Genomic DNA, 14191 nt, shown 5'->3' on the forward strand with positions numbered 1-14191 from the left:
CCCAGCACTGGACGAGTGGTTTCGCAATAGTGGCAGGACATGGGAGAAGGCCCATGTCCACCTAAGACAAGCATTCCGAACTCGGCAGGACTATGCCAACCGTCGCCGTAATCCCACCCTGGTACTCCACCCCGGTCAGCGGGTCTGTTTATCCACACGCCACATGAATCTCAGACTACCTTGTAAGAAACTCTGTACATTGGCCCTTTCAAGGTACTTTGACAGGTCAACCCGGTGTCCTACTGGCTACAACTACCACCCCAATATAAAATGAATCCTACCTTCCATGTCTCCTTATTGAAACCTGTTTTCTACTGTCCTGTTTCTGCAGCTGGAACCGGTCTCCGCATACATAGTGCGGACATTACTGGACTCCCACAGACAAAGTGGACACCTCCAATACCTTGTGGACTGGGAGGGTTATGGCCCAGAGGAGCAATGCTGGGTACCTGCTGGGGATATCCTGGACCCTGCACTCATCGACAACTTTCATGCAGATCACCCAGACCGTCCAGCTCCTAGAAGGCGAGGTAGACCAAGGGGAGGGCATTCCAGGGCGTCTGGAGCCGCCCATCAGGACGAGGGTACTGTTACGAACCACTTGAGCTCCAACTCTCCTGAGTATTAATTAGTTACACCTGCACCTCATCAACCACACCCCGTTTGCAGCCTTTAAGTTCCCTCTCTCCTCTCTCTTCCTTGCGAAGTATTGCCCCTATCATGAGATTAACTAAACTGTCAATTTGTCTTCCCTGCCTTCTGGTGTTTCGAACTCTGTTTTTCCCCTCAGGACCCGTCTCTCGCCTAGCCCCTCGGATAATCTCTGGACTCTGCCTCCCCGGTGTGACCCACGCTTTCCCTGACTACGCTTACTGGAATAAACCCGTCTGGACCGTTCACGCCTCTACGATTCACTTAATTCTAACCTTAAATGTTTTTGGGATTTTATTATATTCTATTTGATATTTTAGTTTATATCAAGTTATATTACTGACATTTATGATGTAAATTATGATAATTTTCATTTGATAAATGTTACCAAATTATTATTGTCCGTATCATATCACAAATCACACAAAACACAATCACAATGACTTGGGAAAGTCTGAAAACAAGTATTTAATGGTTCATTCAATAATATTTCTGATCTAATTAACCATCTACATTCCTTCATCGTCTGTAACCCCTTATCTAGTTCAGGGTGGCAGTGAGTCCAGAGCTTAACCGGAATCATTGGGTGCAAGGCGAGAACACGCCCTGGAGGGGGCACCAGTCCTTCACAGGATGACACACATTCACTCAAACCAACACTTTTTTGAGTCACAAATCCTCCTACTAGTGTGTGTTTTTGGACTGTGGGAGGAAACCGGAGCACCCAGAAGAAACCCATGCAGACACAGGGAGAACACACCAACACAGACAGTCACCAATTCAACCATTTTTCCTTCAAGGTTCAAGGGCAAAAGGTGGTGGGACAGAAGCCCAAAAAATAAATAAATAAAATTAAATAAAAAAAGATTCAGTTGACAAATGAATAGCAGCAAAACTGGCATTAACCAACAAAACATGCATACCCTCTCTAATATAGATCCTAATTCTTCTGTTATTTTTACTCTTAACAAAAGAAAACAGTATGAGTGAAGGTCCTCAAGTGCTTGCAGCTCTGTAAAACAATGGCCACCATGAACTTTAACTGTTAATATCACTGCAGTATACAAGGCTAGCTATATTTTAGACTTTAAGCATCATTAACAATCAATGTCTCTTAAATAAATCATCAAATCTATGTCTGTATCTCACCCACCCACTTCCGTCCCTATGCAATGTTCTTGTCCCAAAATACTATACTGTATCAAAGGTCAAATGTCTTTGTTAGTAAATAATTTTGTGTCAATATTATCTCAATCAAAGACAAATCTACAGCATCACATATGAAATGGTGCCTTTCAAATAGTCAGTTAAAACCTTTTTGAAGAGACAAAACTGAGGACAGCAAGTCTGTGTCTGCACAATGGCATCTGAGGGTTGATCCAAAGAGTTTAAGTTAATTACTCTTATAAATAACTTATTTAATGTACTCTTTGTTTGGGTTACTTTATGACAGACTACAAAATTCATATTCAGGCTGCCTTATAAATGTTAAGATGAATTAATGGAGCTGTCGTGACGGGATCTTCATTTGTATTAGAATTTTGAATTCATTACAATAGATATTTTGGGGAGTCAACTCCTCTTCCCTAACGCCATTTACTGTGGTTTTATTTCTCATGTTTCACTGTGTAGTGACGCCACTCGGTGGGCTCTTTTCTTTAAAATAGGTGATAAATTGCAAAATTAGCACAGTTATTTCACTGAATTATATTTTTTACTGAATAAACCCATAAACAATAGAAAATTCTGTCGGCAAGCAATTCTGTGTAGTGATTGGACAAACTCGTGGTTGCCTCCATTCACCTAAAATCTCCAACAATGAGAAAGAAAAACAAACACTCCAAAATAACACGGGACGTAACACCCCCACCACCAAACTTTAACATACCATGTTATTTTAAAATTTTAAACATGAGAAAGAGCATCAGCTAATACATTCTCTGACCCTTTTTTATAACAAATCTCCAGATTGAATTCCTGAACAATAAGTGCCCACCTCATAACTCGTTGATTTGAGTTTTTCATTCGAGAGAGAAAAATCAACGGATTATTATCAGTGTACACAACAAGTGGCCATGAATTAGATCCAACATAGACCTCAAAATTTTGTAACGCCAACAACAATGCCAATGCCTCCTTTTCTATAGTGCTGTAGTTAAGCTGATGTTTTAAAAACTTTTTGGAATAATAGCACACTGGATGGTCGATACCACTTAAATCCTCTTGCAGAAGGACAGCACCAGCACCAGTTGCACTAGCATCCACATGCAGCTTGAATGGTCGTGTAAAATCTGGAGCAGAGAGCACAGGAGCATTACAGAGCAATGTTTTCACAGATTCAAAAGCATGTTGGCAGTCATTAGACCAAACGAATTCACAAGAGGCACGTAGTAAATTAGTTAGAGGTAAAACAACAATTGTATTGAGACGTCCACCTTTAAAAATGATCACTGTAAATAAAGCTTAAAATGTTGAAAAGATAGTCAGTATATTGTGAATGAGGTATTCTAAAAGGGCGGCACGGTGGTGCAGCAGGTAGTGTCGCAGTCACACAGCTCCAGGGGCCTTGTGGGTTCGATTCCAGCTCTGGGTGACTGTCTGTGAGGAGTTGGTGTGTTCTCCCCGTGTCCGCGTGGGTTTCCTCCGGGTGCTCCGGTTTCCTCCCACAGTCCAAAAACACACGTTGCAGGTGGATTGGCGACTCGAAAGTGTCCGTAGGTGTGAGTGTGTGAGTGAATGTGTGTGTGTCTGTGTTGCCCTGTGAAGGACTGGCGTCCCCTCCAGGGTGTATTCCCGCCTTGCGCCCGATGATTCCAGGTAGGCTCTGGACCCCCCGCGACCCTAAATTGGATAAGCGGTTACAGATAATGGATGGATGGATGGTATTCTAAAAAAAAAATCCACCTTAAGAAACCCTGGATAATTAAAATGTCCCCCTTAAAAATGGCATTTAAAGGTTAGAGGTTGCCTATGTGTTTCTGTGTCCTTCACACCTCTCCCCCCCCCACTCTCTTTCTCACACGCACGCTCACAGAACACAACTGACAGACACAGGATTCAATGAATTTCAACCAGGGGGGGACCCTCCAAAAAAACTCCCGTAGCTCGAAAACTTGTCCAGGTCCAAAAATGAACGAAAATTATCGTAGCGACAAGGGAAGTCTGGCGCTCGAGATGGTGTAAAGTTTTGCACTTTGAGCGAGAATTGATGGTGTAATGACGAGTTAAATACAGGCAAAATTTTGAAAATCTGTGTGCCGACCTGCTCTTAAAATACATTGAGCTCTATGGGAGCTGAAACCCACCCAAGTGTCGAACAAAAATTCATAACTCAAAATCAGTATTCTCAAACGTAATTACACAAAGATTCACTGACATTTATGTGTATTTATATGTAGTAAGTATTTGATGTCGTGCAAATTAAATACACTTAATGAAAAAATATAGTGAGAAATAAAAACAATTAAAGTATAAAAACAGAAGCAGAACAATTATGTTAAAGCAGCAGGCACAATATATTGTTCTTCTATTTTTTAGTATTCTTATTATTCCGCGTTTCCTTGTCTGCTTAACTCGACCAGCAGTTTTCGAGCTATCGACTACGTTCCACCTGGAAATTGTGCATCTTATAGCGACGATGTGGGCTTGTATACAACTTTCCAATACCTGCACTCGTTCGCTCGCTTCAGACGGTCGGACCCGGGTGCACCAGGACCCGTCACTTCAATTTTCGGACCTCTTGCACTTATCCTTCTCTTTCTATCCCTCCTTCAAAATCCCTCCTTTCATTTCAATGGGTGGCAGTTAGAGTGGGTGATGTCACCGCACTCTAGATTCTCTGCCCGAAAACCATTTTTTCACTTTTCAGCCGAACAATTCGCCATAACTTCCTTATAGATAAATGGTAGATTTAATTTGTAGAGAAACTTGCCCTTTCTAGCACCTGTAAGTTTGAACATTATTGAAAATATGGTTTTTGAGTTATGAATTTTTGTTCGGCACTAGGGAGGGTTTCAGCTCCCATAAAGTTCAATGTATTTTTAGAGAGGCTCAGAGTGTGCTTTCTATATTTTTCTCCTGTTTTAACTAATCATAACACGCTCAATTCACACTCAATCTGCAGATTTTTTATACCAGATCGATCCCCAGAGTCTCATTGTCGCAGCGGTATATACAGTTAATTTATTTGGGAAAATCTTTCTGAGCTATAAGCATTTCTTCAGAGGGTGGGTACGCTCCCATAGGAATGCATTGAAATTATTTTTTTTTCATTTTGAATTTTTTTTAATTTTCTGCCGAACATTTCATCATAACTTCCTTGCACTTTCAGCTACAGACTTCATTTCAATTTTAAATGGTAGAGAAATGTCCCTTTTCTCACACTTGTAAGTTTGAGAATATTGTTTTTGAGTTATGAATTTTTGTCCGACAGTTGGGTGGGTTTCAGCTCCCATAGAGCTCAATGTATTTTAAGAGCGAGTCGGCAGTCAGATTTTCAAGATTTTGCCTGTTTTTAACTCATCATTACACCATCAATTCTCACTCAAAGTGCAAAAATGTTTACACCACCTCGAGCGTCAGACTTTCCTTGTCGCCATGGTATGTTTCGTTCATTTTTGGACCTGGAAAATTTTCGAGTTACGGGAGGTATTTTGGAGGGTCCACCCCCGATCGAAATTCATTGAATCGCGAGTCTGTCAGTTGTGTTCTGTGAGCGTGCGTGTGAGAAAGAGAGAGGGGGGAGGGGGAGGGGGAGAGATGTGAAGGACACAAAAATACATAGGCAGTCTCTAAGATTTTACAGGTCATTTTTAAGGTGGACATCTTAATTATCCAGGGTTTCTTAAGGTGGATTTTTAAAAAAAAAAAACGCCTTCAAAATATACAGGCTGTCTTTTCAACATTTTAACCTTTATTTACAGTGGTCATTTTTAAAGTTGGACGTCTCAATACAATTGTGGGTTTCCTAAGGTGGAATTCAAAATGTATTGTTTTCCATTCACGGCCTACGGAGCTCCATAGAGTCAACTGCTGTGGGATAGTGCTCTCTTAAAATCCCACTACCAACAGCTTAGCAGTCAACTCCTTCACCATAGTGTCGCCTAGGGACCCCTGCGTTTACCTTATCGACGGCCTTCTTTGGAGCGGGAATGACGCGGATCGGAGGACAGGAGTTTCAGCGGCGCAACATCCAGCGTTTCCTCCTGGAAATGCAGACCTCTAGTTATATTTATTCTTCAGTGTGACTAAACTGTAACTCTTTAAGGTCAGTTGATTAGGTTTAATTACTTTTGTTTTGTCAACAGGTGCCCCTCAGGAATGTGTAAATCCCTTCAGTGTGAAGCATTTATGGGGCTAAATCCCCTATTTAGTAAATGAATTATTTTGGTCTTACAGGACAGTAGTGACAAAAAGTTCCCAATAAGAGTATGCCCATGGTGACATCTGTCACAAACTGAAATGAAGCAAAATGGTTAACATGTCACATCAGGATTTGAACCTAAAAATAGCTTCAGAATGCTATGTGATTAGGTCGTAATGAACAGCTTATTTCTGCTGTTTTATACTCCTTTTTGTCCTTTAATGTAAACAGGGTCTGGGCTGTCAACAAGTCAACAAGTCTAACAAGTCACCCACCATCTTTACTTCATCAGCTGCCCAAAGAAAGAATGCTCCACAACTTCAAGATGTTAATCTAACAATCCAAAAGGGACAGGATTTTAATATCTATGTTGAAAATAACATTTTTATTTATTTATTTATTTTATAGCAGTGCGCTGGATGTTTATATGCACACAAATAAATACCCACTGGGAATACAATGTTAATAAAAAAAAAAAACCTTGCATATATTCATTCAAATGTGTAGGTTTAGAAAAATCATATAATTTAATAATGTCAAACTTTTCAGTAATGTGTTACCCTTTTCTTTGAAATAGGTGGTAAATTGCTAAATTAGCTCAGTTATTTTATTGAATTATGGAAATTGGTTGCCTGGACTGAGTCACAGACAGTTCAGCCAATGAATGCTTGAGAATCACTTGTTTGAATTTGAGCGACAGTTCCTCCTGGAAACGTCACATTCATTTACTCACAGTTCAGCCAAAGAATGCCTGCCCGAGAATCATTTGTTTGAATTTGAGTGACAGTTCCTCCTGGAAACGTCACGTTCATTCACTCACAGTTCAGCCAATGAATGCCCGAGGATCATTTGTTTGAATTTGAGCGCCAGTTCCACCTGGAAACCTCAGTTTCAGTTACTGAAACACAGGATACTGCACAGAAGTTTGCTCTGAGATGCTGCTCATGCCATGTTTTAATGCTCAGCATCAACTAAAAGTAATGTTCTACTTTTATTTCTTTCTAGATAACTGCTGTTTTGCTGGGAGTAAAACGAAATATGTTGTATGGAGTTAGTAGCATTCTGACATAAAGCTAATGTATGAGACATTGCTTTACAATAGTTTTGGCCTAAATTTATTTTTATATTAATTGAAAAAATGTATTTAATATCAGACCACTTCAGTGGCTTAACATTACTTTATATCACTACAATGTAATTATGCAAAAATAAAAATCAGTGGAAATTCCCTTTAATGTAATTCTGCATGTTTTATGTTTAGTGTTGGCAGACAAAATCAAACCTTAATTAGTTTGTAGTTTTGAGATGATTTATTGTGTAACGTTAACAAAATGAGTTAGCAGTAAACAGTAAAAGTGAAATATGGTAACAATGTAACAGTGATATCCATGTGAAACGTGTATAGCTTTTTGACATCTTTTGGGAAACCATACTTAAATACATTTTTTTAACACCACCCCTCCCTCCTGTCATTTCTGTCCCTGGTTTGTAAGGAAAAACCCTGTTTAACCCAGTCATCAGGAATGCACTTCGCCTTGTTCCTACGCTTTCGAAATATTCTTACAAGAAAGGGCATGTCATCAAGGTATGTTGGTTTTTGGTTGTGTTCACACAAATAAGAATATGGATTATGGCTTAGGAATGTGATATAGCAGTGTTTTAAGGGTGATCTGCCAATGTAGTAGGATTCAGTCTAACCTGGTCTGAAATAATTGAAAAACTAAATTATCTACCTGGTTTTCTTGATTGTTGGCTAACCTGCAGCTTAAGGTTTTACTAGATATATTTGCAGAGCTGATTAGCATATGGGTCTACATGACTACCAGGTCTCACATCAAATAGAAATCAAGAAAAAGGGGTCAGAAAGAAAGGTTTAAACAGCTATTCAGATAAAGTTCAGTCAAATTAGTAAGACTTAGCTGTATTTCATACATGGCCCAACCACTGTAAAGTGAGCATATATTTATAAGGTATGGTCGAGATCTAGCTCATACAGTTGTGGCCAAACTTATTGGCACATGTTAATAGTTTAGTATTTAATAATCTAATAGATAATAGTCTAGTATTTAGTAAAACATTATATTCAGAAATACATGAATATGTACCAACTTTGTCATGAGTATTTTAGTAGCATGTCCAAATACAATAAACAAAAAATGTTGACTTGTCATCATACATGCAGTCGTCTCAAAAAAAGAAATAAAGACGAAGCATAGTAGTATATAGTATATGACGTGGACATGATTAAAGACACCCTTCCCTAAAAGGTGCACTGTACTTTCCCTAAAAAACACTGACAAGGTGGAAACAGGTGATGCATTTCAAATTACAGTCGTGAATGTGTACTTCTTCTAACTGAACAAACATTCATGCCAGAATTGGCCCACATGTCTAAAGATCAATCAGAATTCGTAAGCCAGAATCTTCCTAAAACTGTGTATTTGGGGTTATATTATGATGATATGCATGCTAAACTGATTAAAAAATGTGCACAATGTCAATCAGTGTAAACTAATTGCAGGGTAAAATTATTAACATTGTTTTTTCTTTGAGGAAATCAGCTTCTCAATTGGAAATAGCTACTTCATGAATAGTAAGGAACGTTTAGAGTGTGCTGGTGTGTTTGGGGAAGTTTAAACGAGTACTAGACCATATAGAAACATCTGTATATGTTCATTTTCACTTTTCTGCTTCGGTTTGGTTCAAGATACTGTGGCGCTGCAAGGCTTTTAAGGTTGTGGAGAGCAGCTTCACGGATCATGCCACCTCTAAATACATTCCCATGGCTATGTCCATAGATTATATTTTTTTAGTAATACAACCTGGAGAAGAATAGTCACAGGTTTACCTCACTTTACCAGCTTTTTTTTTATATTATATATAAAAATGTAATGCAATTATAGGGACACAGTTGGTCATGCCGTTCAGTTTGAGAAATGCCCCTTCAGTGTCTCAAACACTGATTAATGATATCCTCTGAGATGTTAGGCAAGTTTTTCATAACTTACACTGATAATCTCTTGACTTACACACCCAACTTTCAAACTCACATTCATCACATTCTTCACGTTTTGGTTCTATTGCTGGAGAATTAATTGCATGTAAAAATTGTGAAATTCACATTTCCTCCACTTTGTTTTGAGTTGCCTTCTTTGAGTTCTGAAGTGTTAGTCACGGACGATCACAAGATCAAAGTTGGGGTAAATTAGCCCAATTCATCATCAGTGAACAACATTTTTTTTTCTTATTTTATGACTTAAATACATTAAACTTTAATAGAGTACGCAGATTATACAAATGACTGAAAATATGAAAATGGGTAAAAACCTTAATATGATACATGTATTTATTTAGAAAAATATATTGCATCAGAAAAGTCAGCAAAATCACCACAGCTGTTAAAACTTTATATAAATTTTGGAATTTAAAAAAATAAGATCTTAAATTTAATGAAACAGTGATGTCACACACATCACGATAAAACATTGGCTGGACGATCAGAGAAAGAAAAACCACTGAAAAACAAAAGAAGAACAGAGCTTTAAATGAAATGTATACAGTGCTATGGTGTGATATAGCTACATCACACCACATTAACCCAACAGACCCTGGGTCAGTTAGTGCTTTGGTGTTTGGGTATTGGGCAACATTTGTCTTATGATTACACAGTATTTACATCGGATGTGTAAATATCTATAAAATCTACAAAGAAATACGTTTAAGTATATACTTGAACACTGAGTTGAACTAAAATTATAAAAAGTGTCTGGAATTCCCTTCAAATTCTTAATCTAATGTAGCCTTATTAACAGTGATCTACAGTAAAGTGGTACTGATTTATTTTACTCGCTGTTTCCCTGTTGGACTTTGACCTCACTGTACTCTGGAGGACTGTACATCGGAGGATTCTCCATTGCAGGACTGTACATCGGAGGATTCTCCATTGGAGGACTGCTGGAGGAGACAGCACTCGCTGTGTACATCCACTGCAAAACACACACACACAAACACACACACACACACACACACATTAGGAAATCTGTGTAAGCTACTTGCAGCTCAGTTGGTGGAAATGTCTTTAAATATAATGTGATACACTTTAATGTAATTTTACAGCTTTTAATCGGTAGTAACTCAGTATATCTAAATTAATACTCTGAAATCAAAGTAGATTCATCAAAAATTCAACATATCCAAGGATCAAGGGAGGGATTTTTAAGAAGAGAAAAAGAGAGAGAGTGATGGATCCCACTTTAACTCATGCTGTTTGTGGGGATTATAAATGATGTGCACATGTACAGTTGAACAAATTTGTCCACAATGACTGAATATTAAAGTAGCACACTGTAAAAATAAGGTAGATCTCCAAGACCATGCAAGTCGATCACAATAAATCATGGCTGCTTCAGTTATGGCGTTTAAGTTACTAAAGCCGTGTCATTCTGTATCCGCAGTGGTTCACAAACTAATTAGCTCGTCAACCACCATGGAATATTGACACGGAATATATTAAACAAATATTTTATGTGTATTACAAATTACAACAAAGAGAGAGGCACTATAACCCGGTGTTCTGTCAGGTTGTGCTATTTCTGGATTAGCTCTTTGGGTTTGTTTTCTCTCTCTGTTCTCCTGATTTGACCTTGTTGTATTTACCGACCCTGAATTGTTTATTCTGTTTTTTCCCTTATAATAAACACTGCTCCACTGCTATTAATCTGTATCTGTCTCATTTATTTCTCTTAGTTGGCAGCAGTGTCTTAAAATGATTTTGTATCCACAGTGACCCCTGTAGGGGACACTTGCTTTTGCTTAATGAGTTTGTTATAAGAGTGCACTAGTAGAGTTAGTACACGGGCTTCAACAGATGGTAATTGTCCTATTGTGTTGTGCAAAACCTTTGTTGGACAATCAGTTCAAAAGGAGAAACACTTTGGAACTGTTTACCCATTGAGATGAAAACACAGTCCAATTTAACTGTTTTTAGTAGAAGTATTAAATTATGGTTAAAAAAAAATATTGCTCTCATATATAATTGTTTTCTCTCCCTTTCTTCCCCTTCTTTCCTCTTCCTTCTCCATCCCTCCCTTTTTAATCAAACAAGGCCAAACAAACAAACAAACAAAAAAAAACATTTATATGAACAAAGGTTTTAAATTAGATTTCTGCTACAAACACTGTATACAGAGCACCTGGTTTTCATGAATAATTGTATGTTACAGTTCCAATGTTGCTGTACAGTCAATGTCAAATAAATAAATATATAAATAAATAAATAAAAATAGGTTTCTCTGACCTGTTGGTTGCTGGGGGCAGGTTGTTGGGGTAAAGGATTGACCACTGAGTTGTATCCTCCAGGGTTTGCAACCACAGTCACATTCACCTACAAACAAACAGAGAATGTGATGAATACTGCAGGAGAAACCAAACACATGTGAACCGTCTTCATGAACAATACAGGGCTCTGCTCAAAGACATCGTTATTTCAGGTGTAAAATGTGTAATACACACATCTGCCAACCTGGAGCAATGTCTCATTTTTGGACCTCTAAAGTGGGAAATACACATACTGCTACTATCACTATGATGTAGGGTTAGGATTGTGTAAATGCATTGTGTTAAATATGTAGTGTGAGAGTTACAGTACATGTCAAATGTTTGGACACACCTCTCTGAGGGTTTCCTTTGTTTTGAGCCATTTCCCACATGTTGTGAATGTACAGTACCAATCAAAGGTATGAACACATTCTCTTTCAGTGTTTTTTCTTAGTTTTTTATTATTATTTTCTATGTTGTTCCTTTGTTTGGAAGTGTGAAGTAGAGGCTCCTAATAAAGTGGCCAGTGTGTAAGTATGAGGCTTGGGTTTCCAATACAGTGTCCAGTGTGTGTGTGTTATTACCACTGGTTCGTTGCTACTGCTGGATTTACAGGCAAACACAGATATGCAGATGCACACGATGAACTGAACGATAGTGAAAACCAACAGAACTCCTTTGATCCCATCAGCCAGTCCCTGAAAGACATCATTGTTTCATCATTCAACCTCTTACAGGAACAAGCACTCACATTCTACCAGCAAAAAACTGTCTTTATAAAAGTGGTCATTTATTACTTCTACATTGTTACCATGAAGTGTAGCTCAGACAAGATTAAGAATCAAACTGCTTTAAAGTTCCTGACTGAACCAGTTTATTCACCATAAGGTGATCCTCATACAAACAGGACAACAATAAAAGAGAGTCACCTCACTCCTGCAGCTATAGCTGTATCTGCATCCATTATTCCCAAAAACAGCTATATCCAAACACAGCAGAATGATGGCTATTCCTGCTGCGATGGTGCTGATCACATTCATCACCAGAGAGCCCGTCACCTGAACAGAAAACAGGAAAAAAACCTCAATAAACAGCCAGTATAAGCCACAGTCAGTCAGCATTGTTCTCAGTGAAGTTTTGTATTTTGCCAAATGTTTCATTAGTTCAGAAATGATCAAAAACAAGCCCTGGAGCTCAGAAGGTCTAAATCCAAAGGCATAAATAAAGAGAACCAAAGTGAGAATTATGTACATGTGAAAACAAAATAGAAGAAAACAATCAGCTGAAAGAAAAACAATGTGATCAATCTTCTCATCATTAGAGTCCTAAAATACAGTTTAAGTGTAGATACGTCGTGCCTCTTTGACCTACTGACACAAGTGCAGAGAGCTGCTGCCGTGCTGTTTTCACCTTTAGACTATTAAAGTAATACACAGCCTTTAATATGGAAGAAAAAGAAGCAAACGTAGCTGTATAATCTCCAGCTTGCAGCTTTGTGTCTCCTTAAATGTGGCAGTAATTTTTTTTCATGCGCCTGTAACTGCTTCACTGCTTAAGGTGTTTAACGAAAACGTCAAATATGCTGGTGATTGTGTGAATATCTCAACAGCATTTAATGTGAAACTGAAACTTCAAAGTCGAACTTCACACTTGGAATCAAGTACGTCATGTTTAAGGTGCTGTGTGGTGAAGTTTAAACGAGTACTAGACAGTATAAAAACATTGGTTTAAGTTTATTTTATATTTTCTGCGCAGTCCATGTCACCTCTAAATATATTCCCATGGCTACGCCCGTAGATTATTATTTTATAATAATCCAACATGGAGAACAGTCCCAGGTTTACCTCACTGCTGTTCTCGCAGCTCAGTCTCATGGAGACTTTTTTCCCTCCTTTCATTTCCTGAACAATATTTTCTCTTCATCTTCTGATGATACACTACCTCTCCTTAACTTGACGTCAGGAGGAGACAGTGTACGTAGTGAGTGTATAGGGTGGTCCAGCTCAGATTGTGCGTCACATTTTAAGTAAAGCAAGCAAGATTTCAACAAGACTTTATGCCCTCACCTTTCCCCCAGAACAGAGGAAGAACCAGTGGGGCATATATTCTGTGATTAGACACATTGGTGGAGTTTAGAGGTTGAGAACCACTGAGTGTAAGACAATGATAAAATAAAAAAAGTGTTACACTTTAGTCTTGTACGTCTTATCCCCTATCATCAGCAGATCACTGGCTGAGTACTAGGTGTTCGCCTCAGACATCCAAGACTGGGATGGGGATATTGTAAGACCAAGAGAGCAAGAGTGTGTTTTCTTGGCCTCTCTTGGCCATAGATTCCCCCACGTCTCCTTCTCACCTCACAACAACAGTGAGAACCAGTGCTGGTGTGTGTTGGCTGATGAAGTACATCCTAACCTGCTGAGCTGTCCAGTTATATTTATATTTATAGAGGTGATCCCTGGCTTGTCTTGGAGTGTAGGTGGCGCTGTGTGATTGGGGGAGTTCTATCTAGTGTTCTGGGGGAATACCCAGAAAGAAAACAATAATAGCACTTGTGTGTATTACGTACCAGTCCCTTCTTAAAATTCTTGCTTGCTGAAACAGACACAGCACCAGCGGTGACATACTGAGGAAGAGAAGAAACATGAGCGGACTGTAATAAAAAACTGGAAAATATGTATAAGTAGGTCTCTGTTTGGATAGAATGTAAAAGTCTCACCAGCACAGAAGCCCAGACGAACATCCCAGTTATGACTGTTGAAGAGAACGAAGAGTGGATTGATAGTACGATTCCTAATAAGAGTATGATCAAACCAGTCACTATTTGGAAAGTCTGTGGAGAAAACGGGTAGAGATTAGATT

General features: G+C 38.6%; 1 protein-coding gene across 3 annotated transcripts in view; it reads right to left on the reverse strand.

The window, feature by feature from the left end:
* The window catches only part of LOC136691777 (membrane-spanning 4-domains subfamily A member 4A-like), a 38410-nt gene that overhangs the window by 21206 nt on the left and 3013 nt on the right, over window positions 1-14191 (reverse strand). For 2 of the 3 annotated variants that reach the window (XM_066664549.1, XM_066664550.1), the window contains exons 3-8: window positions 14049-14162; window positions 13899-13955; window positions 12259-12387; window positions 11914-12027; window positions 11310-11396; window positions 7334-9999 (exon numbers count right to left, since the gene is read on the reverse strand). In XM_066664549.1, the coding sequence (XP_066520646.1) occupies window positions 9856-9999; window positions 11310-11396; window positions 11914-12027; window positions 12259-12387; window positions 13899-13955; window positions 14049-14162 (645 nt within the window). In that variant the 3' untranslated portion in view covers window positions 7334-9855. Of the gene's footprint in view, window positions 1-7333; window positions 10000-11309; window positions 11397-11913; window positions 12028-12258; window positions 12388-13898; window positions 13956-14048; window positions 14163-14191 lie in introns of those variants that run through there. The other variant, XM_066664553.1, reaches the window with a different exon arrangement.

Source organism: Hoplias malabaricus, chromosome 3, assembly GCF_029633855.1.
Source record: "Hoplias malabaricus isolate fHopMal1 chromosome 3, fHopMal1.hap1, whole genome shotgun sequence".
Lineage (NCBI taxonomy): Eukaryota > Metazoa > Chordata > Actinopteri > Characiformes > Erythrinidae > Hoplias > Hoplias malabaricus.